This window comes from Styela clava, chromosome 9, assembly GCF_964204865.1.
Source record: "Styela clava chromosome 9, kaStyClav1.hap1.2, whole genome shotgun sequence".
Classification (NCBI taxonomy): Eukaryota; Metazoa; Chordata; class Ascidiacea; order Stolidobranchia; family Styelidae; genus Styela; species Styela clava.
In genome coordinates, this window is record NC_135258.1 from 3938546 (window position 1) to 3962025 (window position 23480).

Sequence of the window (23480 nt, forward strand, 5' to 3'; positions counted from 1 at the left end):
TGGCGGACATCGGAACGTAACATGGGTACAGGATAGAGCGCGAGAAACCAATCTTGGTTATCGATCGAGTGGCGATATCCATGATTGAGCTTAACAGTAATAATAGCATAAAAAAGTGAACAATGATTAAAAGGAATATAAGAAAATATATTAGTCGAGGCGACCTGCATTTCCGGGAGACGCCCGATGCACAGAGGAACAAAAAATAACTGTTGAAAACAACACCCAGAACCTTACCTAAGACCGGCATAGTGTTAATTTGAGGACTTTAGCAAGTTTACTATGGCAGATAGAATTTAAATTTATATTTGTACAATAATACCTCTGGGCCGTATATTGTAAAGATTCCAGTTTAAGTTACATTCGGATAGGCTGCCGATATGAAAACGCCAGTTAGGTCTACTATTTTTACAAGTATAGAGGGTCGTAGTATAGAGAGTTGAGGGTCGGACTTTAAAAATGTAAAAAAAAAATTTGTGCCATGCATAGCAATTTTTCAAAGCTTCACGCTTTTTTGACCTTCATGTCTCCACGTTTTCCGGTTTTCCTTCGCACCGGTTACCTTCATATTGGTACACATACTTCTGGAGCGCCATTGCACTGCCCATCTCTTGGTCATGAGCGTATTTATCCTCAGAGACTGTGGAAGTACTTCTAAGTAATTCTACTTGGTTAATAAAACATTTTCTCTAATCATAAAACATAAGTAATCAGATTAAATGCATATTAAAGTCTTATATTTTGCTTCTCTTATATTTTGTCCATGAGCATATTTATCTTTGCTAGTTTTCTCTCCGAATAGGAAGTAGACAAGGAGCAAACTTGATTGACAGTATTTGTAAAATATATCTTGCTGGTTTTAAGTATTCGCACCTGTTACGGTATAACTTGGGAAATATTAATTTCATAATCCCTCTCCCTTGACAATTGCTGTCTACACCCCTGGCAGGAGATAACGTTTGTGTCCAAAATTTGAAACCACTTCGAAACGTTATTGTCACGAAAACTAATATATGTTTATCACTTACAAGTAAATCTTTGTTAACTCACTGTTATTATTATTGATTCTATCACCAAAGTAAAGAACGTAATTTCCCTTTTGAGTTAACATTATCACGGAAACTGATGCTTTAACACTTATATACATGTTTAATAATTAAAACCAAATTCTAATGAATTTACTTATATTTTTATTAGTTCTTCCACAGCCGAATCGAAACGGACTTCGTCATTTTGAGTTAACACTGCCACGGAAACTGATTTGATATCAGCATATGTTTATTAATTACAACTAAATTTCAGTCAACTTACTGATATTTTTATTAGCATTATTATTAACAAATAATACAACGGACTTTGCTCAAATTTGAATTGTCTGGTCATAATGATTCATAGGAAACACTTAAAAGAATCATTTCCTTCGCTTGCTAAAATAAAGGACATACACCTGGTTTGCGACCAAAGTCCTATCGCTTTGATTCATAGTGTTTGCTACAGGTGATGTTGAAGTTGGAGTTTGTCTCCGGAGTCGTAGTAGCGCCGGGGCTTTGCGACCAAAGTTCTAGAATTTTATTGACAAAATTCATGTCAAGCTGTCGGAACTTTACAGATTCAGAAATATATAGATAGATAAAGGGGCGCTCTGGAAGTATTCATACCAAGATGACGCACAACCTGAACACCCTAACCTGGTACACATACTATGTTCAGGTTGTGCGCCATCTTGGTACAAATACTTTGGGAGCACCGTTAAAGGTATAGATGTCGTCGCGATTCCAAGTGGTTAAACGTTTAGACTAAGTTGGCGGCGTAGCCAGGACTTTTCAATAGAGGGCGTTCTGAAAATTCGGATCTCCAAAACCATACACGATTTGCCCGGTGCAAGGCTACCACCACTATTTTTTAGGGGGGAGTGTTTCCAAATTTAGGGGGTGGTGGGTATTTCGTTATTAGTGATAAAACTATTTGTAATTTATAAAAATGTGTTATGTATTTGACTGATCATCTTCATCGGCATATGAGCCACTCTCTGGATATTCAAATACAATTTCATTCAAGTTAAGAATTAAAATATGTTGTCACACCTGAAAATTATTGAAAAACTTTATTCAGGCTATTCTCACACTTAGCAATCCTGCCATCTGGATATTTTGTATAAAGCAACTACCAAAAACATCCACGCCAGCGCTCAGAATAAGGAAATTTGAAACTATCTAGTTAGGTATAGGAATGCAGATTACTCTGGAAGTTCCAATTTTCAAATCAATCCTAGCCCGAACTGGATAATTGTCAGTCGGAGCCAAGAATTTTCAAAGGGCGGGGAATTCTTAAATTTAGAATCACCAATTTAGACCGGTACATAATACAGAATTTTTTTTACATTTTCAAAAAAAAGAAGGGTGGGGGGGGATGGGGGGGGGGGGCATTTTTTAACGCAGATCAATGACATTTTTGGCAATCCGTATCCGATTTTCTGACCTAATTTGAGATATTCTTTCACTCTACAAATCTGTCATTTGGATATATTATACCACTCCTCCGCTAGAAAGACACCCCGACAACGCGCTGGAAATTCAATCTTTCAAATCATTCCTAACCCTAACTGGGGACTTACATATTTGTTAATTAAAAAACGTGGCGTGATTGTTTTTCTCAAATCCTACATCTTTGCATTAATGGCGAGGGCTTTGTACAAAATATCTTGCTATTTTCCAGCATTCCAGTCAATAATTCAAGTACTATAGATTAATTCAGCGATTCTAATTAAATCTTTTTTTATAAGTATTACTTCTTTATGCAGTCCATGTGTGGCTCAATGGCCGATACGCTAAAAAGCTTTGCTAATATTATTGCATAATTTACCTAGACATTCATTACCGTATTCTACATCCGTTCAAAATTAGTCATATTATGAGGTAACAATTTGGTTTTTGGACTTCCTGCGTCCGAAGGTGGGAAGAGCGTAATTTGTAACACTGTTAAGAAAATCGTTATTTTGATAAGCACTTTTGGTATCGTCTAAATGTTAACAAAAAAAGCATATTCCGCTTCAAGCAATTATTAAGTGCATCAGACAGTGCTATTCTATGTTAGTGCACCAGTCCCATACTATTTAAGGTGCTCCCGAAATATTCGTATCAAGATGGCGCACAACCTGGACATCGTATAATTACCAGGTTAGGGTTGTTCAGGATGTGCGTCATCTTGATATTATTGCAGCTCACCCTATGGCACGTGATTCTAAAATAGAAAGAAAACAAGGTGAAATGACTCGCATTAGTCCGAATAGAGATGAATTTATGGCAAGAAATCTGGAAGACTTCACCCGCAGAAGTTGCCACAAAAACAGTCGGAGAGAAATAGTGTTGGATACAAGACAATCGCCACCCGAATAGCCTGCTGCTTGGGAATAGTACTGGTATGTGGTTTCAGACGTCATTTAAATGGACAGCAAGTTATGAATAGCGATGGACATGTGGTCCAATTCGTCATTTTTAGTAGGCTCTTAAGCTCTAATGAAGCAGGGTGGGTGATAGTATAATGTCCCAATTGCCATTTAAATGACCTCTCTCCTAAAGATCTATTGGATTGTTATACAGATAGCAAGTTAGAAATAAGAATGGATATAAGGTACCAATTGCAATTTGAATGATCTTCGCTGTGAAGCCCATTGGGCTGCCATATCGTCAGCAGGTAAGGAAAGCTGTGGGTATATGTTCCGAATCGTAATTTGAAAGGGGGAATTGACTTTGATGGCCGTATGGTCGTATCGCTCAGTCCATCCTCTCAGTCTATACCGAAAACTTTGCGCATGTTATTATTGTGTTGATATGTTTATTATTATTGCAATGCTTGTTGAAATAAAACTCTCTCTCTCTCTCTCAACAGAGGGTAACTGGGCTACCATACCGACAGCAGGTTAGAAATAGCGTTGTGTATGTGGTCCAAATCGCCATTTGATTGACCTTTTTTTATAGGGTTATTGGTTTTCATAGGGATAAATAAATGGCCTCAATCTCAATTTAAATGACTTACCCTGTATATGGGTATTGCTCTATAATATAGACAGCAGGTTAGGAAAAGGGGTGAATATATGGTCCAAATTTGCCGTTTGAATGATCTTCCATGTAGAATGTTATGGAACTGCCATATCTACATCGGGTTAGGGATAGTAGTTGGTATGTGGTTTCAATCGTCATTTGAATGGACAGCAAGCTATGAATATGGATGGATATGTGGTCCAAATTGCAATTATCCTAAGGGACTGTTGAACTTTAGGTAACCGACTGTTGAACAGGTGGTTAGGAATAGAAATTGAAATATAGTCCCGTAGCGCTATTGTGCTGCCATTTATTGGACTATAAGTCAGGAATAGGAGGGAGATATGGTTCCTATCGAATGACCTCCTTTGTAGAGAGCTATTGGGTCGCATAGGGGTGGATATATCATATACGGGCACAATCTACATCTAAAAGACCGTCTATACATAATATAGGCAGTGGGTTAGTAATGAGGGTGTATCTCTCTTAGGGCTATTGGAATGCATAGGGGTGGATATTTGGCCCCAATCTTATTTTAAATGACCTTCTCTATAGAGGGTTAGGTCACAAATTAACCCTTGTAACACAGGTCACATATGTATCCAGCAGTATCATACAGTGCTTCACTTAGCAAGCATAGCTCCTCTCTTGTTTAGTGTCCAGCTCGTGAACCAAATATAAGTCAATTTTACAACTCAATTATCACAGATAATTAGTCTTAAATTAATTACCACCATTGCGAAGCAAGTTGTTGAAATTCCCGATTTTGGCGGATTGACCTATTTTTCCTTCGACGACGACTCAATTCCTGACTTAATAGACCCAGACCCAACAAAGATGGCGGAAAACGTTTACGAAGACCCGGCAAATCCAAAAGTTAAAATCAGTAAGTTATAGTATGTACAAAGTGGACCGTTTTGCTGAATTGTCCCTACTTGGTAAGACGTTTTGTTACTTATCGATCTTAAGATCGGTAAGTATATTGATAGGTATTTGTCTGTATGTCTGTCTGTCTGTGTGTCTGTGTGTGTGTCTGTTAGATGCACGCGATATCTCACGAAAGCGAGATTGAATCTGCTCCAGATTTTGCATGTGCATTCATCTTATCTCGGACCAGAGGCCTATTGATTTTGGGCGAATTATGTCGTATAATTAGCGAGTTATCAATCAATTATTGATATAGTGATCTAGATTTTTGTAAAGCGAGAGAATTTTGAAACCCGCCGAGTGTGTGTGTGCGATGCGCAGTGCGCAAGTTACAAGAGCGGATGAATCGAAACTGCAGTTTCTGTTTTGGGGGATCCCCTAACTATCGATCGATAAGTCTTCGGTTTCCAACCGATATTCTCGTTTTGTTGTTATTGTTGTGGGCTCAGAACTCCTAATACTCAGACCCTCTATCTATTATTGTCTAATTTAGCGATTAGTAATTTCAGAACTCCCCTATTTTTGAAATGCGGATTAACACAAAATAATAACCACTTAACGTATGTATCAGTAACTTCTTAGGTAGAGCGTTCTCAAAGCAAAAGTTATAAAATACGTGTGACAACAACATTTCGGTATTTCAGTTACAAAGACGACTCACGTACCTCTTCAGACGCAGTTTGAGGAGGCCGGCAGTTCAAGAGATCAGGGTGGCAATGTGTATGTTAAGGAGGGCACTACAGGTAAGCTTGTTATTTTATTTACGTACTGAATGTGACACTGAACATCCATACGCAATATACATACAGGTCCAGCTTGGTGTTTATCAAGCCGGCTCCTCGACTTTTCAAAGTGAGCACAAAAATGTTCTCTGTGCCAAGAGCTAGACCTGACTATGTTGACAGCACATAAGATAATATTTAGTTAAGGCCTGATATTGTTGAATTAATATGGGTGCGTGTCGATATAAAACACAAAATTTGTTAAACAACATTTATTTTTACAAAGATTAACTTTTACAAAGTTTTCTTAAAGACATATGTTGTATTACATTCATAGATGCAAAAATATCGGTCAAGTACGTCAGAGAAGTGTCTTAAGGTTAAAGGTTAAGGTCTTAAGGTTTAAGGTTAACTTGTGGGATATCGTTCCAAGCTCTTCTCAATCTCGTTTTCAAATTTTCATTTGTAAATATAAATAGCTGTTTTTATATCGACCACCCTGCATATTTCCCTAAAGATTTTAATTGGCACAGGAATGCCGTCAATACCCAAAATAGGGTGCTCCCGACGTATTCGTACCAAGATGGCGCACAACCGGAACATTGTATTGTACCAGGTTTGGGTTACTCAGGTTGTGCGTAATCTTGGTACAAATACTTTTTGATTGCCCAAAATAGAGCGGTCACTGCTATGTAAAAATCGACAAGGCCTTTATAGTAAGGCTATTATAACATATCGTCACGCTAATAACCGAATTGCGTAAGTCATTTTTAGCAGTTTTGAGAAAAACGTATAAAACTTCCTAATGATATTGTTATGCCATTGAGAGTCAATAATTTGCCATGGTTCAATTTTTTGATCGTAGCCGGATTTAAGTTAATTTGTATGACGCAGTTAAGTGACGTCATAATGGCGCACTGTGACTTACGCAGAAATGTGTCTATGACTTGGGGACATACGCAATTTTGCAACTATACTATATGCACCAGTCCTGAAAACTAAACATTCCAAAAACGAATGTAATTCTTAGTATCTACAATGTCTAATCCCCAAAATAGCTAATCGGTTTCAATTACATTATTTTTTATGTTTAAATATATATATTTCGTCAATATAACACGTTCTGCGCACCCACCGAAATAAGACTAAGATTAAATATAAAGAATAAAACAGCAATGTACCTAATATAAGAGCCAACCAAGGTGAATTGGACTCGGACAGTGAATATCACAAGTGTACGCCTTCCTATACTGTAGTATAAATTCAAATTAATACGCGCTAAGCTAGAATCTGAGATGCAAAAACTCGAAAATCCTTAGCCGAGATTATTTTGCCTTTGTGACGTCACAATAGTCCTGCGGTACCAATGATAATTCTTTATGACGAAACAATTGCACAAATGTGCATGTCATACTAAATCACCATTTTTATGGGTTTTGGAATTCTTAAAATAAAATCTGAGTTAACAGACAGGTGCGCAGCATTACATAAATACCTATTTTATAAAAAACTCAATATCGCCAAAAATGACTTACGCAATTCGGTTATTAGCGTGACGATATGTAGTTAAATTGCTACAACGATGCCAATAATGCCCAAAAAACGCTGTATAAATGGTCATTGATAAGTAATGCGCTTCTACTTTCGACAAACAGAGCCTAAGAGTCGGCTTTTATATTTACAATATTCTCACACTTTGCAAGCATTAAAAGTATACTCTCCACATTTGAAGGCAAAGAACCATCGAATACTAAAGGAAAACAAATATCTGCAAAAGAGGGAGCAAAAAAGAGGAATGATGTGAAAGGGAAAGATTCTGGGTATGAATTTTGCATATAACCAAGTAATGTTTATATAAATAAATAAAGTGTTGAATTTGTTGAGTACCAAAAAATACATCGTTTTTGCAATTCCATGCCCATTTCTAATTTAATTATTTTATATTATTCCGTGTAGTAAAGGTGAAGTATTGCAGTAGAGTCTGCACCACTCTGGATTTCATATTTTTTAGTACATGCGGATACATTTCAAACCAATCATTTTCATACATGTTCGATTTTTGTGAAAGCCCAAAACAGAAGCGTAACCCGGCATTTTAAAGGGTTCTAATTGTCGAGTTAGAGTCCAGGGTTGGGCAACTTCTCTAGTCGTCGGGCCAGATGTGGGAAAATAGAGTTCTCGGCGGGCCACTACTTGAACGCTGCTCGTTCCGCTACGTTCATTTCAAACGCTGCGCGTTTCGTAGTCTTACTCGCGTGACTGGTATATTGTGGCTGAAAGTTAAAAAATATTCTTCACTAAAATCCCTAAGGCTCCTTCAGTTTATGGAGTATCGAGGCCAAAGATAACTTATTGGAAAGAGTGTTTTTCTATGCGGAAGGTAGCATTCTTGGAATTTCAATTTTTGACTTGGTTGGCGAGAAAACGGCGAGAAATTGTGAAAAAAATTAAAATTTTATAACGATCGGCGCGTTTTTCGCTGTTTCCATGAAAACGAAACCTCCATCTACTTTCTATAGAACGCACAATACTAGGGTGACAGGATAACCCACGTGAAAAATTTCATCTTAATTGGTCCAGCCGTTTCAAACAGACAGACAGACAGACAGATACACAGACAAAACGACCGATAATAAGGGTCTCCTAGAGCGGAGATCCAAAAATTAGGCAAAAACACAAAATTTTGCCTTTTTAGACCTAAAGTCTCTGAAGAGCTTTCAAAGCGCCGGGAAAAGCGAGAGAAACAAACGGAAAAGAAGAGAAAAGTAAGAGGAAGGAAATACGAGAGAGAAACGAATACACGAAAGAAGTTGGATTTAAAAGAGAGACAAGAACGAGAGAGGAAGAGAATGTTCGGATCGTTTAGTAAAGGTGACATCTTACGTACTTTGACCTATTTGCGACCACATCGGATGAATATGCGGAAGTGCATTTATGAACGTAAATGTAGTCTATTCTGTATATTGACTATGGTCCACCCGAGCTCGTATTGGATTGAAAGATGGAAGCCTGAGAAATTGCGCGATTGTGTGAATAAGTCAATATTTAGGCAGTGCCTTACCAGAAATAGGTTGGTATTATTAAAAATACAGCTTACGGCTTTTTTAACCATCAAGTCCGTGCTTCCGAAAGCAAATACCTGACCAACTAATCCCATACCCGACTTGGACTGGTAACCGGACGAAAGTCCGTGATCCGCCATAAGATTGAGACATCTCATCTCCTTTTCTCTCCACCAGGATAATTATGTAAATATGTATCTTGTTCAGGGTTCAGTAAAGTGGCATCTTTGTCACGCAATTCACAATGACTTATGTACCTGTTTTCCTGCGAAGGAGCACTTTAAATTTAATATGAAATCAGCTTGAAGCGGGAATATCTGTTGGTGGTCTTATGGCTATTCAATGCAACCTTTAGATGATGTGGGTTGATTGATTTGTCAAAGCCGTACTCAGCAACATTGGCTGTAATATTAAGCTAAAATATTTTTCATTAGATATTATCTAGATAACCAGCATTGGTTACCTGATCTCTTAATTCTTTTGTTTTTAAAGAAACGGGATGGAAAGTGATCTTATCCTTTGTAATCTACGTGTTCCTGGTCTCGGCTGCGATCTGTATTCTGGTCATCTTCATTTACACCTGGGTATTACTTTATTTTATGCCCTACTTTTTTGTCGTCAGTGGTGAATGATTCAGGGTTTTAAGATCTATAGAAGTGAGGCCAAACTAAAAAAAGCCAAACTAAAACTTCCTGAAACTAAGTATTTATGCAAAGCGTTAGACATGTTTACATTGGCGTCCGAGGTTAAATACTTGTACAACATTGTTTGAGGTGGAGGGGTAAAATCGCTTCGTACATAAATCAAACGTATGGTTTCTAGAATTTCCTAATCTTTTACCAAGTAGTGCCCCCGCCACAACTTCCTCTATTATCAAGAAATAAAAACTGCATATCTATTATTATGCCTGCTATGGTCTCATGGGTAAAAGAGAAAGCGTAGTTTTCTATAAGATAAGATCGTCATAAAACTGGGTCTCTGCAAAAATTGCAACAGGAAGAGTGTCCTTCGCAGACAATTTAATAGCAAAAGTACGGATTTTCATATTGGACGAAGGTGACCCAGCAAATAGCGTAAATATTTGAAACGCTGAACCAGGAACATTAAGCTCTAAAATTTCCTATGTCATTATTTCATTTCTTCGCTCCAAACAAGGCTATGCTCTGTCTCAGTCATCTCGAACCCGGGGGCCATGGCTTGTCAGCCGGGTGCTCGCCTTCAACTTTGGTTCCTCCTTGAATTTAAAACATGTTTTCTCTTTTTTTTATTTAGCAAAATGCTCCTCCTAAGGGTAAGTAAACATAAATATTTTACTGCAAGATATGAAAATAAAACAAAATGTTTTTTTCAACTAACAAATCAAATCGTTGCTTGGAATTGCTTTTTGACATATCGACCCACACAAACTCGAGCGCGGGATCAATGCGTGAGGCTCGATTGCGTGATAAATATTTTGTGGTAGTAAAGTATTTACCAGCGAACTTAAAATATTCTAAGTGATTCAAGAGTCTTGCTGCGCAGTGCACACATAGTGTTAGTGTGCAGCAAGACTCTTTCACCCCTTATTATATTTGTCTACACTCTTGCTACAGCATCCTTGCATTTTACGCACACGGATCCACCAGCAATAAAGTATAGAAGAAGGATGAGTAGTTTGTTCCGCAAAACCCAAATCATTAGCAGAATTTAAAATATCTTATATTAACGAATTATAATAATATAAAACATAACAAAATTCCATTTTATTTCTGAAATATGGCAATTCAGCCCCACGCATTGTTGATGAACGTGCCTCTGCACTCGATTCTGAGTGGGCCGAAATGTCCATATACCGATTGGAATAACTCGTAACTGGCCACTGCTCCATTCTTCCTGCAATTTTAATAAATACTTAAAGCTTGTTCAGCTACAGGCTATTTTCATAATATGTTTTCATACTTTTCTGACCTGCATGTTTGGTTCCAAATTTTGCCAAATATGACAAATTACTGCAAAAGACAAATAGTTTTGCAAGTATTAAAACAAATAATAGATCATAAATGTTTATCTATATGTTAAAAATAAAATATCGATACAAATTTATTCTTGCAGAGATAACAGAAAATAGTAAGTCCATTAAGATTTTTTATTTGTAAACTTATTGATACAAATTTCGCGTGTCCCAAGCGTTCAAGTAAAAGTTGAAAAAGTGAATCTCGTTATTCAGGTTTTCCTGAATTTGAAAGAACACACTGATATTCTGAGATATACGCATATGTTTATCCTCGATACACTAGATCAGGGTGGTCCAAACCCAGGCCCGCGGGCCACATGTGGCCCGCCACTTCATCATCTGTGGCCCGCGTCGCATTCGGAGAGGAATCAAAAAATCGCATTTCGTGTTGTTTCGTCATAAAATTAACCAAAAAATCATTGGACATATTGTTGTATCACTAATGTCACTGAATTGACTAGTGTTATGGCTTGCTGAGGCAACTAGTGAAGTTAAACAAGCAAAGTTCTTGGCACTATTGTGGCCTGCGAACAATGCAAAAGTAATTTTTTGCCCCGCGGAGCTGCCAATCTTGGACCACCTTGCACTAGATACAAAATTATCAAAACCCAAGTGTTGGTCCTAACTATGTCGACGAAGCAGATTAAATATTCCTGGTTCACTCAAACATCATGAGCTCTACCTTACCCAGTGTCTCGTTGAATGCATGTCAATGGTTCCCAACTATGTCGTCAAATTCCTACCTTCGTCTGTTTTGAAATTCTTTATTCTCCCCTTAATAGACATAAAAAGTAATTCATTCATCCAAATTTATTGGATACCTAGCTCAGTAGCAAGTACTATGCGCAAGTTGCATCCCCGCTTTTGAACAGTTCAAGTACATAGAATGTGTGTATGAATAAGTGTTATGGTAATACCAAGGAATAAAAGAATATTAGTATTTCCATAGCGAATATAAAGTAGAATTACTCCGCGGTTTTGTAACGATGGCATTGGCATTCCCAAATCGGAAAAATTGGCGCTCCAGAAGTATGTGCACCAAGATGGCGCACAACCTGATAAGCCTAACCTGGTACATATACTATGTTCAGGTTGTGCTCCCCATTGGTGCACATACTTTCGGAGCACCGAAAATTTTACTCCTTCCGTGCCCTTAAATGCATTCACAGATCTTTATTCAGAATGAAGACGTATAAATGCTTCATGCCAAATCAAATAGATTATTACTTTCATTATACGCAATTGGAATTTTTTCTCATTCTTCACAGGACTTGCTGATGAGACAAGAAAGTTGATCCGAGGTAAGGTTCATTTTTGTACAAAGTTGTTACAGGCGGTCTTAGTCATTGACGTAAAATAAACACGCAAGTATTCCTTACTCCATGAGAGTTTGCCTCAAACAAGGTGACTCGCACTCACTAAGAAACGAATGAAACTCATCTCTAATCAAAGTTACGGCCAATCACAAAATCGCCACGAGCCACTGAATCATATAAAATTATGGTGGGGCATTTTGCGCCAGTAATGAACATTCAACCCGAAACATGAGGGAGTTAACGTCATACGATTGGAAAATCAGCTGTACATTAATGAATATAATCCCACACAAAAAGCATTGCCAGCAGAAAGAACTAAGACTGAATTATTTAATTTATTCTCAAATTCATGTTTCTACTTTCAGATGTTTACAAGTCCCTCAAGATTAGAATGGACGGTAAGAAGGCATTTGGATATGAGAGTTGGCGTAGTGGTTATGTCAGCAAAGAACAAATACCTTGAAAAATCAATGATAAAAATAAGGCAGCTCCCGTAGTATGTGCACCAAGATGACGCACAACCTTAATATAGTATGTGTACCAGTATTCAGGTTGTGCACCATCTTGGTACATGTACTTCAGGAGCTCCAAAATAAGATCTCTAATACAGGCGTTCATAAGACATATGAGTATAATATATTAACTCGTATTTACCCTCCAATGTAAGATCATATATCAATAAACAGATAAATCAGTTAAGGTATTCCCGAAGTATGTAAACCAAGATGGCGGACACCGAAACGTAGTACGTATACCAGGTTAAGATTAGGCAGTAATTCCAGGTACAAATACTACGGGAGTCACCTGGCTAGTCCCCGAACTCGTAATAGAACAAAAATAGGGAAAAATGAAATAAAACCATTGCCTAATCCCAACCTGGTACACATACTACGTTCTGGTGTCCACCATCTTGGTTCACATACGTCGGGAGTATCCAGTAAAAATCATGGTCTCTTGAAATTTGAAAAAATGCGATCTTTAACTCAAACCCAATGCCCATAACCCCAGGGCGCGATAAACCAAATAGAGAAAAATTTGTAATTTTATATTGGCTACTTGTATAGAGGAAAACTGTGAAACAAGAATTGCGAATTTTTTTCATTTCAAGTTATTTTCGTTTCAAGCCCAATTTGGGTGCGTACTGTGCTAAAAACAATCGTAATTTTGCAACTGTTCTGCGGTGTTATCACAGTTAAAAAAATCACTCTGTTCCCAAAGTCAAATTTACCACAGTGTTTCTCAAACAGTGGGGATCGCATCTCAAGGGGGCGTAGACAATGTTTTGAGTGGGCGTGAGGCTAATTAAAAATAAAAATAAAATATTCGTTTGATTTTATCCTGCCCGCCGCCTTATTTTGAATATTCACCTTTCATATACGCATTTTCAACGTGTATTTTTAAAATCCTTTTGCCTTACTATCTGTTATTGATAACTTATTGTTAGATAGTTATTTTTGAGGTGGCCCGCAAGACAAATTCAAAAAAGGGGACGTGGCTTAAATAGTGTTAGAACCACTGCTCTACTGGTTTGCGTGGATTTCCACTGTGAGGTAACTGTTTTTCCCAATAAAGTTTCTAAAATCTGGCAACTTGTATTTTATTTATTTTTAAGACCTCGATGACGTTCTCGAAAAAGAAGTCAAAACTATGGCTGGATCGCTCAAAAGTAAGATTTTTAGTTGGCAATTATTTTGTTTGAATGGAGTCCTATATGGGGATTAAGTGAGGGCGCGATTGCATAATGATTAGAAAGCTTTGCTTTTTTTTGCGCGTGACGTTTTCTCTCGATCAGGAGCGTAGACAGAAATGGTTAAAAGAGAGGATTCGACCGTAACAGTTATCGGGTGCAACCGGAGGCTTTTCAGACCGGAAAACATCGGTTTACAAGAGTCTTTGAAAGTTCAAAAAAGCGTTACAAGCTACGAAAAATGCTATGTATAGAAGAGAAAAATGCTTTTTTCTTTTACAATTCACAAGGGGGTCCTCACCCACAATGTTTAATTTTCTTGTTTTTCCCTTGCATGAGGAAGTTAATGCCACAGAATGTTTCGTGCAACATAAGTGGGCCACGGAAGAAAAAGGGTTGAAACCACTGGTTTAAATCATATGCATCCCCAACAGCGCACTCAAGGTGTGATAATTAAACAAAAAACTTTGATTTTTTTTCAAAATAACGCCTCGACTTTGCTTATGCGAAGCCATGTTTGGAGCAGAAAGGCGTGAACAAGCGTCTTACATAAAAAAAATGATATTTTAGTCCGGTGGAAAAATTGAGTACTGTAAAATTGCGACATATGTTCATAAATTTAATCTATTTATTAGACTTTGTACCGGACGTTTAATTAATCTATTTATATCAGTCAATACGGAAATTGACTAATTGTTTATTTTATTGCAGACCATACTAAGGAAATGGAGACAAACATGAAAGGTACGATTACAAACAAATCAAGATTATGTCAAATTTGAAATATTCATGTCAAATGTGTGCAACATATTTGTCGGTGGGTCCTATAACCAATCTCATACATCTAGCTGAGCAGCACAAAAAAATTATACTTTTTTCATGTACACAACAAATAAAAATTCTCACAATGCGAAATTTTATTTATTCAACATTTTAGTGGGTCATTTTACATTTCGACCTATTACATTTACCTATTACATTTCGACCATAGATCGTTAATACCATCTTGTTGTAGCAACCCTTAACTCACTATCAAACTACTGTACTATATGAACTTTTACCCGTGTGTGCACAATTTTAAACATGAGCTGTCGGATTAGGATTCTATGCTTGATGGGGAAAAATATAAGCATTGATAAGAGCTAAATAAAATACTAAAGATAAAATACTAAACGGCTCGGCCGGAGGGTTATTGCAGACCCCTCATGTACATTTTTGAATACTCAATGTAGCATAGTTGTTCTCGGCAGGGGTAACTTTACTCCTGTTGAGTCGGGAAAAACTTACATTGACTCTGACTACCGAATCCGGGTATACAAATTGTCCCAGACTCCAACTACCGCCGCCATTGAATTTCTATTTCAGTGTCATATCAGCTGTTAATGTTTTGTAAATAATTTTGTTTATAAATTTGTATTTTTATTTTTCTTATTTTAGTTATTCAAGAAAAAACACTCAAAGGTCTTAACAGTAAGTCATGTAATGTCTCTGGATGCTACCTTAACTGGAATTGCATATGATATGGTAGTATTTAGATATTTATCCCGGGGGAGAGGAAAGGGCTTAGGCGGGTTAATCATATGATGAACGACGACCTCTCGTCCGGTTACCAGCCCGTGTCGGGTATGGGATTGGTTTTCCAGTTATTTTCTTTAAATGCGCGGACTTGATGGTGAAGGAAGCCGTAATCGACCAGCGTTTACGTGAACCATGACGGCGGCGAGGAGGATTTCAGCAATTCTCTTGCACATAATTATTCTCCACGTGATTCGAACCTGCGAATCCACAGGGTAACCAGAGGTGCGGTGACAAGCGTATTCTTACGCTCAGCACGATGAGTCTTTTTTTTATTCTGGTGTCTTGCTTGATTTGACATGAGTGTTTGCTGAAGAATTTGTGATGAAGTATGCTACGAACCTATTCAAACCAGAATGTGCCAGTTCTAACCAGTCTCAACTAGTTTTAACCGCTTCAAACCAGTAAATATTTGACCATACATACTTTTCAGGCACAAAGGATGTAGTGAAAGATCGAGCTAAGGGTTCGTATGATGAGTCGTTTATTGAGCCTAAACGACAAACCTAGAGAATTGGCTAAAAATAATCGTACACACACTCCGAAGTAAAGAAACTCATCTCCGGAAGAATATACATGAAACATAAAAACCTTGGGTCGCTTGCTGATTTCATTTTATAATAGATTTTATTGTTTATTTTATATTTAGTATCGAAGTGTTGCTCAACAGTAATTGTACAGGATGTCCACAAAGTTCCTTTACAATTTCATTTTTTTTTCATGAAGTCAGTTCTCGATATCCTAACAAGGTTTGTTGTTTTTCAATCAGTAATTTAATACATCTGTGATGGCCAAAACAATATAAGGTATCGATGATTTCCCCCTTAAAAAAAAATATTTTTGAAAAATATTGAGACTTTATGGGCACCCTAAATGGGTTGAATACTATTAGTAGTCGCTGGCACAAAGATTTCTTCGAAGTGCAGGCGTAAAACTTGTGATAACTTTTTCCTCCACAGAGCAAAAGATCAGGTTGGATAAACAATTCAAACGTAAGTATAGAATATATATCTATGTGCAAGTATAAACAGATAATACTTGAAAAATAGTACAGGGATATAGGGCCGGGGCTTCAAAACTTGGAAGACTATGAATAAAAAACGGTTATTTACAGCTAGGCTAACGTTAATAATGGGACATTATTTTCATCAACATTTTTAATAGAAATTTATATTCATAAAACTATAGTCGTAATTTTAGCAAACACAAGTGGTCCGGATGAAACGCTTCGGTGGGCCGGATCTGGCCCGCGGGTGTAATTTGCAGACCCCTGCACATTATATGACTAGTTATTATTATTGCTATTTGCGTATCCCTATCTTATATAAGATAAGGCTGAAAATTTTGTGTTGGGCTTTTACCCAAATTGTCAAAATTAAAATGCGCTCAGTTTAATCATTTCCCAGAGCTGAGCACGTTACAACTACGAACTATTTTAACTAAACATTTAATTTTTTAACTTTGTCTGTGAAAGCCCAGTTATTAGAGTTGGCATGGTCGAACTACGGCCCACAGGCCAAATTCGGTCCGTTGAGAAATTCAATCTGGCCCGCCCGATGCTGCCACAACAAAACTAAAAACAAATTTTGATGTTTTAGCTAAAAAAATAGCTCAAGGAATTTGTTGAGATTGCGATTAAATTTAGTTTTGGTGCAAGTCTTTGTTTGTTTGAGTCTTTGAGGCGATTCCATATTTTCCACTTTTGCTTTTGTAACACTGTAAATATTGTTCATAAATTGTAACTTTTTACGTCACACTCACATGGCCCGCCGGTCTAGATGGGCGAATTTGGCCCTTCGTTCAAAAACTTGCCCATATCTGAACTCTAGTAGTTAGAGCATTGAACTGACGATGTTGGATTAATAGGTTGCAAGTCTTACTTTTCGTGTCATATCAGAATGTTTTTAATTAAATATACACGAATCTGGAACATTCCGACTTTTTTCAAGAGTGGTAACTGTCTTGTAAAAAGTCCTGAAAACGCGCAATTTATTGAACGAAATCTCCAATATTAAATCATTTTAGGTCACACAGAAACTATCAATCTTCATGCTCAAGGTAAGATATAAATATATCTTAAAAAAATAATTAGTTGAATGTTCAATGGGGATATAATATCACTGCATCCTGGTCATTTTCACGCCTTATATTTTGATTTAAGATGTCACAATTTTTTGATCTAATACGCCATGTTTGTATCTTGTCTTTACAATTAGAAAAGATTCGCCACTTCAATCAGCCATATTAGTTATATGAACTTCATGTTCATATATTTCAGAATTGCTCACTTGTTTTTTCAGAACTTCACAAGAAAACTCTAAACAGACTGTCAAGTAAGTTACCTGCCGTTGAGCTTATTTGACGAATTCATCAAATATTTTTAAACGTGAAATGGACATAAAGATAGCTTTGCAAAAATTTTTATTTTTTCGTTGAACAAAAAAACAAAACAGATTCATTACCGAATTTTTTCTTCTAGCGCTGGATAGTGACATGTTGAAACGATTCACTGGTAAGTCTTGTAGAAGCTTGTAGAAGGTATTGTAAATGCTGCAAGGTAGACACACAGTTTTGACACGGGATTATCAGCGATTTGATTGAAACCGTGTTTGTAAAACTTTATTTTTGAGGTGTTGAAACTTTGTCAAAAAGTAATACCTCGACTGAAGATTTGATGAATTTTAAGGGCGTGTGTATACGATTTAAAACAGGGTTGTGTAATTATCTTCTCTCGCCTTTCCGGCCGAATTTTTTTATTTTGTTTTGTGTGGCCCAGCTTACGTGAGAAAAATGTCGCATAACCCTGATGTAAAACGTAAACTCCTAAAATTGAAAAACATAATCTATCATTTATTTTAGGTCACGACGAACTAATATCAGGTAATGCATTATTTCACTTTTTTTCACGAGGTTTGGAGCCTTCCAGCAAAAATGGGAAACGCTCCGTTAGAAAAGTTACAATCGGCAATAAGTGCAACAAAAAAGCGCATTTGAAAAAAAATTGTCCAAATAACAATTTATTCTAGTAATAATAGCTAATAAGCTATAGGAAAGTTACTTTCTGATTTTGCACGTTTTTTTTCTTTTTGTGGTTTTTGACGATTTTTGCATCTTTACGAGATGATTTCAATCAATCATCATTTATTCGTCACCACAATAAAATCATATTACAAGAAAAAAAATATTGCAAACACCAAGGGAAGGTGTGTGAATCCGTTTTTGACAGTTTCAGAACGTTTTAGCAAAATTTTAGTTGTTTATGACAATATTTGGTGGATTTGACATAATTTTGATGTTTTTTTTGTGAACTAGAGTCCTGATTCAGTTATTGAATCGCTTTCGTGAGTGATTTCGAGCAAGAAGATGTATAAATTCACATCCCTATCTTAGGCGCTTTTAATGTAACAAACACTATTTCATCTAAATTCCAGGTCATAGAAAACAAGTGATAACCAAATTTGCTGGTAAGCTTTATCTTGTTATACATATGAGATAGGATATGAATTACATATTTATTCCAAATGAAGGAAAAGCCGATAAAACATAACCATATGGCAAACCACGGCCTCTCGCCCGGTTACCAGTTCATGCTTGGTATGGGATTATTTAGTCAGTTATTTGTACTCAGATGAATGGACGTAATGGTTAAGGAAGCCCTATTAACCGACACAAGTTACGTGAACAACCCTACGGCGGCGAAGAATCCTCTTACACATAATTAATCCCGCATTGGATTCAAACCTGCGAACGCACACAAGGTAACGAGAGTGTGGCGAGCGTATTCCTAACGCCAACCTTCACAGTTCAGAACATTGCATTGCGGTACACATACTCACATTTTAACGTCTTAAATTCTGCAACTCCACGTAGGATATTAGGAAGTTACGTAGAAAGTTATTTGAATTAAACAACGCTTGTTTTTTTCTTCTAAATCACAATGGATATTCTTCAACACAATGGGTTTTCTCACTAATCTGTTGACCTTCTCATGATTGTGTATTTTAGGTGGATTTTTTTTAAATTGTTTCTTTGCAATATTTGCTGCTTTGCTACTTAGCAATAAGGTATCGCTGACTGAACGACTCGCCGAGTCTTTCGCGACCCTTCATCAATTGCTAGATTCAATGTCTTCGGTTTTTTCTTATTTTTATGTGTGTTTATTGTTTCACATTTTTGCACGATGAAAATTAATATCTGAATCTGAATCTTGTAGTAACATGGCCGTGTCGAGAAACACTTCTTTGCTTGCAATTGATTTTCAGTATTGCTTATTAATCTGATTACCTCAATTTTTTACTGCAGCTCATCAAACATCACTAAGTGGATCGATTGACGGTAACTTAATTATGTTAATATTCATAAAATCACGGTCTTGTCACGCCCTCCTAGACATGCCCTCCTAGACACGCCCTCCTAGACACGCCCTCCTTGTAACACGCTCGCTCTAAACACGCTTCCTATATACACGTCACTCTAGACACGCTTTCCCTAGAGAAGCCTCCTTTAGACACTTGTCAAAGTCTTCTGATGCCCGGGACGAGTTTCTGATAATAATGCATCTTATACCCAACTTCAAAAATAATTCGAAGGGATACACGAATTATAGATGTTGTTCTACATGAGAATGAATGAATTAAAGGTCAAATAAGAGTGAAATATTTGTAATATTGTTATTTAAATCTTCAAACTAAACAGCAAACTACCCCCTTAAACGTGCTTCCCGGGGCAGCTGCCTTTATGGTCCCCATCTAGACACGCTCCTGCATAAACTAAAATTGGACCTCCTGAAGTATGTGCACCAAGATGGCGCACAACCTGAACTCAGGTTGTGTACCAGGTTAGGGTCCAGATTATGCGACATCTTGGTGCGCATACTTCGGGAGTACCCTAAATTTGCTAGTTATTCAGGTTCTATATTGAAATTGGTTGCCACGGTTTTCAATTCCACCTCTAGTTGGAAGAATTAACCTCCATTGACACAGAAAAAAGACTCTTTTCTTGATAATAAGATAGGATTTACGGACCTCCTGAAGTATGCGCACCAGGATGGCGCACAACCTAAACTCAGGATGTGTACCAGGTTAGGGTTCAGTGTGCGACATCTTGGTGCGCATACTTCAGGAGCACCGGATTTACATATTTATCCCGGGGAGAGGAAAGCCGGGAAGGCCGTACTAATCATATGACGAACCACGGCCTAATAGCCCATGTCGAGTTTGAGATTGGCTAGCCAGTTATTTTTTTAGTTGCATGACATTATAGAAAACTATAGCACGGAACGACGGTATTTCTACCTTTCTGCTCATAGCGCCTGATCCATGACTAGTCTTGACAGCTTGATATCTCACATTTTGTCATCCTCATTAGAATATGATTTACCTATTTATTCTGGATGAGAGGAAAGTTGATAAGACGGTTTAATCATATGGCGAACCACGGCCTCTCTTCCGGTTACCATTCCATGTCGGGTATGAGATTTGTTAGTTATTTTGTTTTTAGAAGCATGGACTTGATGGTGGAGGAAGCCGTAGATCATTAAACATACATCACGGCGAGACCATTTTAATATTTATGACATTAATAATCATTATCCTATCCCTATCCACGAATGTTGTTCTTATTGTTTTTCACAGATTTACAGAAAATTATAGCCAATGGATTTTCTGGTGAGTAAAGGAAATTTTCTACCTTGAAATTCACGTAAAATTGTGGTTCAAATAGCAATAAACCGTATGAATCCAGATCTTACAGAAATATCAGCTGCAGTAATTATGAGTTAGGACTTCCAATCTTTCATATATTTCTTTGCACTAGTGTATCCGTATGCGCATAAGGCAAGGATGCTGTGACAAGAATCAAACATACCATATTATGCAATTCAAGAGACTTGCTGCACGCTAGCATAAATATATTTCTGTAACGTTTTGTCTGACCAAATTCAGACTTCCTCAGACAATAAGTTTACCACCGTGTGTCACATAACAGTGTTTGCTTTTACACCGCCTTGTGCAGAGTGGAGTGGTAAAACGACTCCAAAAAACATACTATCCTATAAATCCATACATGCTTTTTCAAATGCTAATAATTTCTACAGAAAAAGACGTCGGATTTAAAGACTTGTTTGCGGGTAAGAATAATTTCCAATGATTTGAATAGATAGTGGTGTCAAATTACGATACTGGGTCATCCGCGTCCAATTTTTCTATCCCTCCATTTTATCTCTATTGCCTTACAGGCGAACAATTAATTATCAACTGCCAGTCAACGTGTTTTAGAAACAAGTTGACCCTAATCTGACCTGGTAGCTTTCTTCACATTGGTAGATATATACAGGGTGGCCCAAAATTAGGTATACCGTTATTAAAAGTAGAGTTTAGGTCCAAAAGTAGGTTTCTAGTTCTCATTTAGGCCCTTTCAGAGTTCAAGAATGCTAGCTATATCGTATACAGAAACTGTTTAGTCTCTTAAGTGCTCAAAATGTCCTCCTCCGACATTGCAACATTCTTCACACCTGTCCAAAACACTCTGACACACAGTACGGCACAAATTTCGATCTTTATCCATTTACCGGATTGTGTCATAAATGTAATCTTTTAATTCAATTATTGTTTGGGGATTCTTCTCATACACCTTATTCTTTACAACACCCCCAAAAAAGAAATCCATTGTGTCCATTCTTGCCATGCCCTACGTACAGTCTCAGCATTTTCATACTTCCAATATTTCTTTAATATCAATTTTCTTTGCTCTTCTTTTAAATTATTTGCCATTCACCCTCAAATACAATAAAGATTTACAAAATGTATTACCTTCCAAGCAGCTAGAAAACTAATGTAAAATTCACACTAGATTTATTATCTAACAAAACAAGCAATTTTTGTGGTACTTAACAAGTAACATAAAGTGAACTGCAAGTAGCTTCAAAGCATATAAAATTAATAACTGTATACCTACTTTTGGGCCACCCTTGTATATATAAATCGGGTGGCGGCATTTTTAATTGCCAAGTTAGACCATAACAATCAGCGGGTCCGGCCGGAACATGGGTTTCAAGAGCTTTGAGAGACTGAAAAGTGTTTTGAGCTACGAAAAATGTTTTACCATCATTATATTTATTCTATTCTCTTGTTATTTTTCAGAATTGCATTACAATATACAAAGTGATATGTCAGGTAACGCAAAATAACGGGAAATTTTCGAATTGCAATAAATCTTGAAGATCCCAGATTTTCCCGTTCATTTCATCAAGAAGAATCATCCAAATTAGTAGTTCCCTAACCGCGGCCCGCGGGGCAATTACTCCCTGCGTAACGATTTAATATAGCCCGCCGAATTTTTTAATTTTCCATCTCTTCAAAATTTTGCGATCTTAATACCGTCAATTGTTACGTCATTATCACAGTTTAAGAATGTGTATATTCGTAACAATTCAAATATACGGTATCTTATTTATTCGTATCGGTATCGGTACCTTGCGGGCGTTCCTCTCTTCCGGCTCGCGAATATCCGCTTCTAATTTTGGCCCTCGTTCAATCAAGTTTGGAAAGCACTAAGCATGTGTTTATGTACACTTTATATGAGTAGCAGACACAATCTTATTCATTCAATAACTATTATTGGCATTTTCGAATACTTGATGATTTCAGCATCGAATCGAATATCTTTCGAATCGAATTTCGAATACTTAGGGTATACGTAATTGTATTCGAATTTTTATTGTAATGGGTCATTTCAACTTAAGAATTACTAAAATCACAAAATTCACCACTCATACAATTTGCTGAGTAGACACACACAATAAGAAACATGCTTCATCAATAAACCAGGGAGAGAAGAGGGAGATGTCAGTGTGCATTCAAAAAATATTGCTTCAACAAAAAGATAACAGATTCGCTTCGACCATTGGCTGCAAAAAAACAATATAGCAGCGATTCGAACTATTGTCTGAACTGATTCAAATTGATTTGAATATTCGATTCCAAATGCTCAGTTCTAACTTCTATTTAATTTATCTTGAAGAGTTTATCCTATTGCTCATAAACAAAGAACCCTGTTATTCATCACGCATGATATGAAATGTAAAATTATCCTACAGAACTACTCGACACTGTGAGCATCACTGCCAAAGGTGAGTAAAGTAATACTTACAATAAAAAAA

The 23480-nt window shown here is 37.0% G+C and overlaps 1 protein-coding gene across 2 annotated transcripts in view; it reads left to right on the top strand.

The window, feature by feature from the left end:
* Positions 1 to 4752: 4752 nt before the first annotated feature.
* LOC120340070 (uncharacterized) overlaps positions 4753 to 23480 on the top strand; it is a 44857-nt gene continuing 26129 nt past the window's right edge. The window contains exons 1-24 of one of the 2 annotated variants that reach the window (XM_078116391.1): positions 4753 to 4926; positions 5612 to 5710; positions 7422 to 7509; positions 8385 to 8560; positions 9244 to 9335; positions 10024 to 10042; positions 10843 to 10857; positions 12013 to 12045; positions 12426 to 12458; positions 13673 to 13726; positions 14459 to 14491; positions 15185 to 15217; positions 15756 to 15788; positions 16282 to 16314; positions 17348 to 17380; positions 17623 to 17655; positions 17802 to 17834; positions 18182 to 18202; positions 18754 to 18786; positions 19625 to 19657; positions 20956 to 20988; positions 21417 to 21449; positions 22462 to 22494; positions 23418 to 23450. In XM_078116391.1, coding sequence (XP_077972517.1) covers positions 4878 to 4926; positions 5612 to 5710; positions 7422 to 7509; positions 8385 to 8560; positions 9244 to 9335; positions 10024 to 10042; positions 10843 to 10857; positions 12013 to 12045; positions 12426 to 12458; positions 13673 to 13726; positions 14459 to 14491; positions 15185 to 15217; positions 15756 to 15788; positions 16282 to 16314; positions 17348 to 17380; positions 17623 to 17655; positions 17802 to 17834; positions 18182 to 18202; positions 18754 to 18786; positions 19625 to 19657; positions 20956 to 20988; positions 21417 to 21449; positions 22462 to 22494; positions 23418 to 23450 — 1108 coding nt within the window. In that variant the 5' untranslated portion in view covers positions 4753 to 4877. The remainder of the gene's footprint in view (positions 4927 to 5611; positions 5711 to 7421; positions 7510 to 8384; positions 8561 to 9243; positions 9336 to 10023; positions 10043 to 10842; positions 10858 to 12012; positions 12046 to 12425; positions 12459 to 13672; positions 13727 to 14458; positions 14492 to 15184; positions 15218 to 15755; positions 15789 to 16281; positions 16315 to 17347; positions 17381 to 17622; positions 17656 to 17801; positions 17835 to 18181; positions 18203 to 18753; positions 18787 to 19624; positions 19658 to 20955; positions 20989 to 21416; positions 21450 to 22461; positions 22495 to 23417; positions 23451 to 23480) is intronic. The other variant, XM_078116392.1, reaches the window with a different exon arrangement.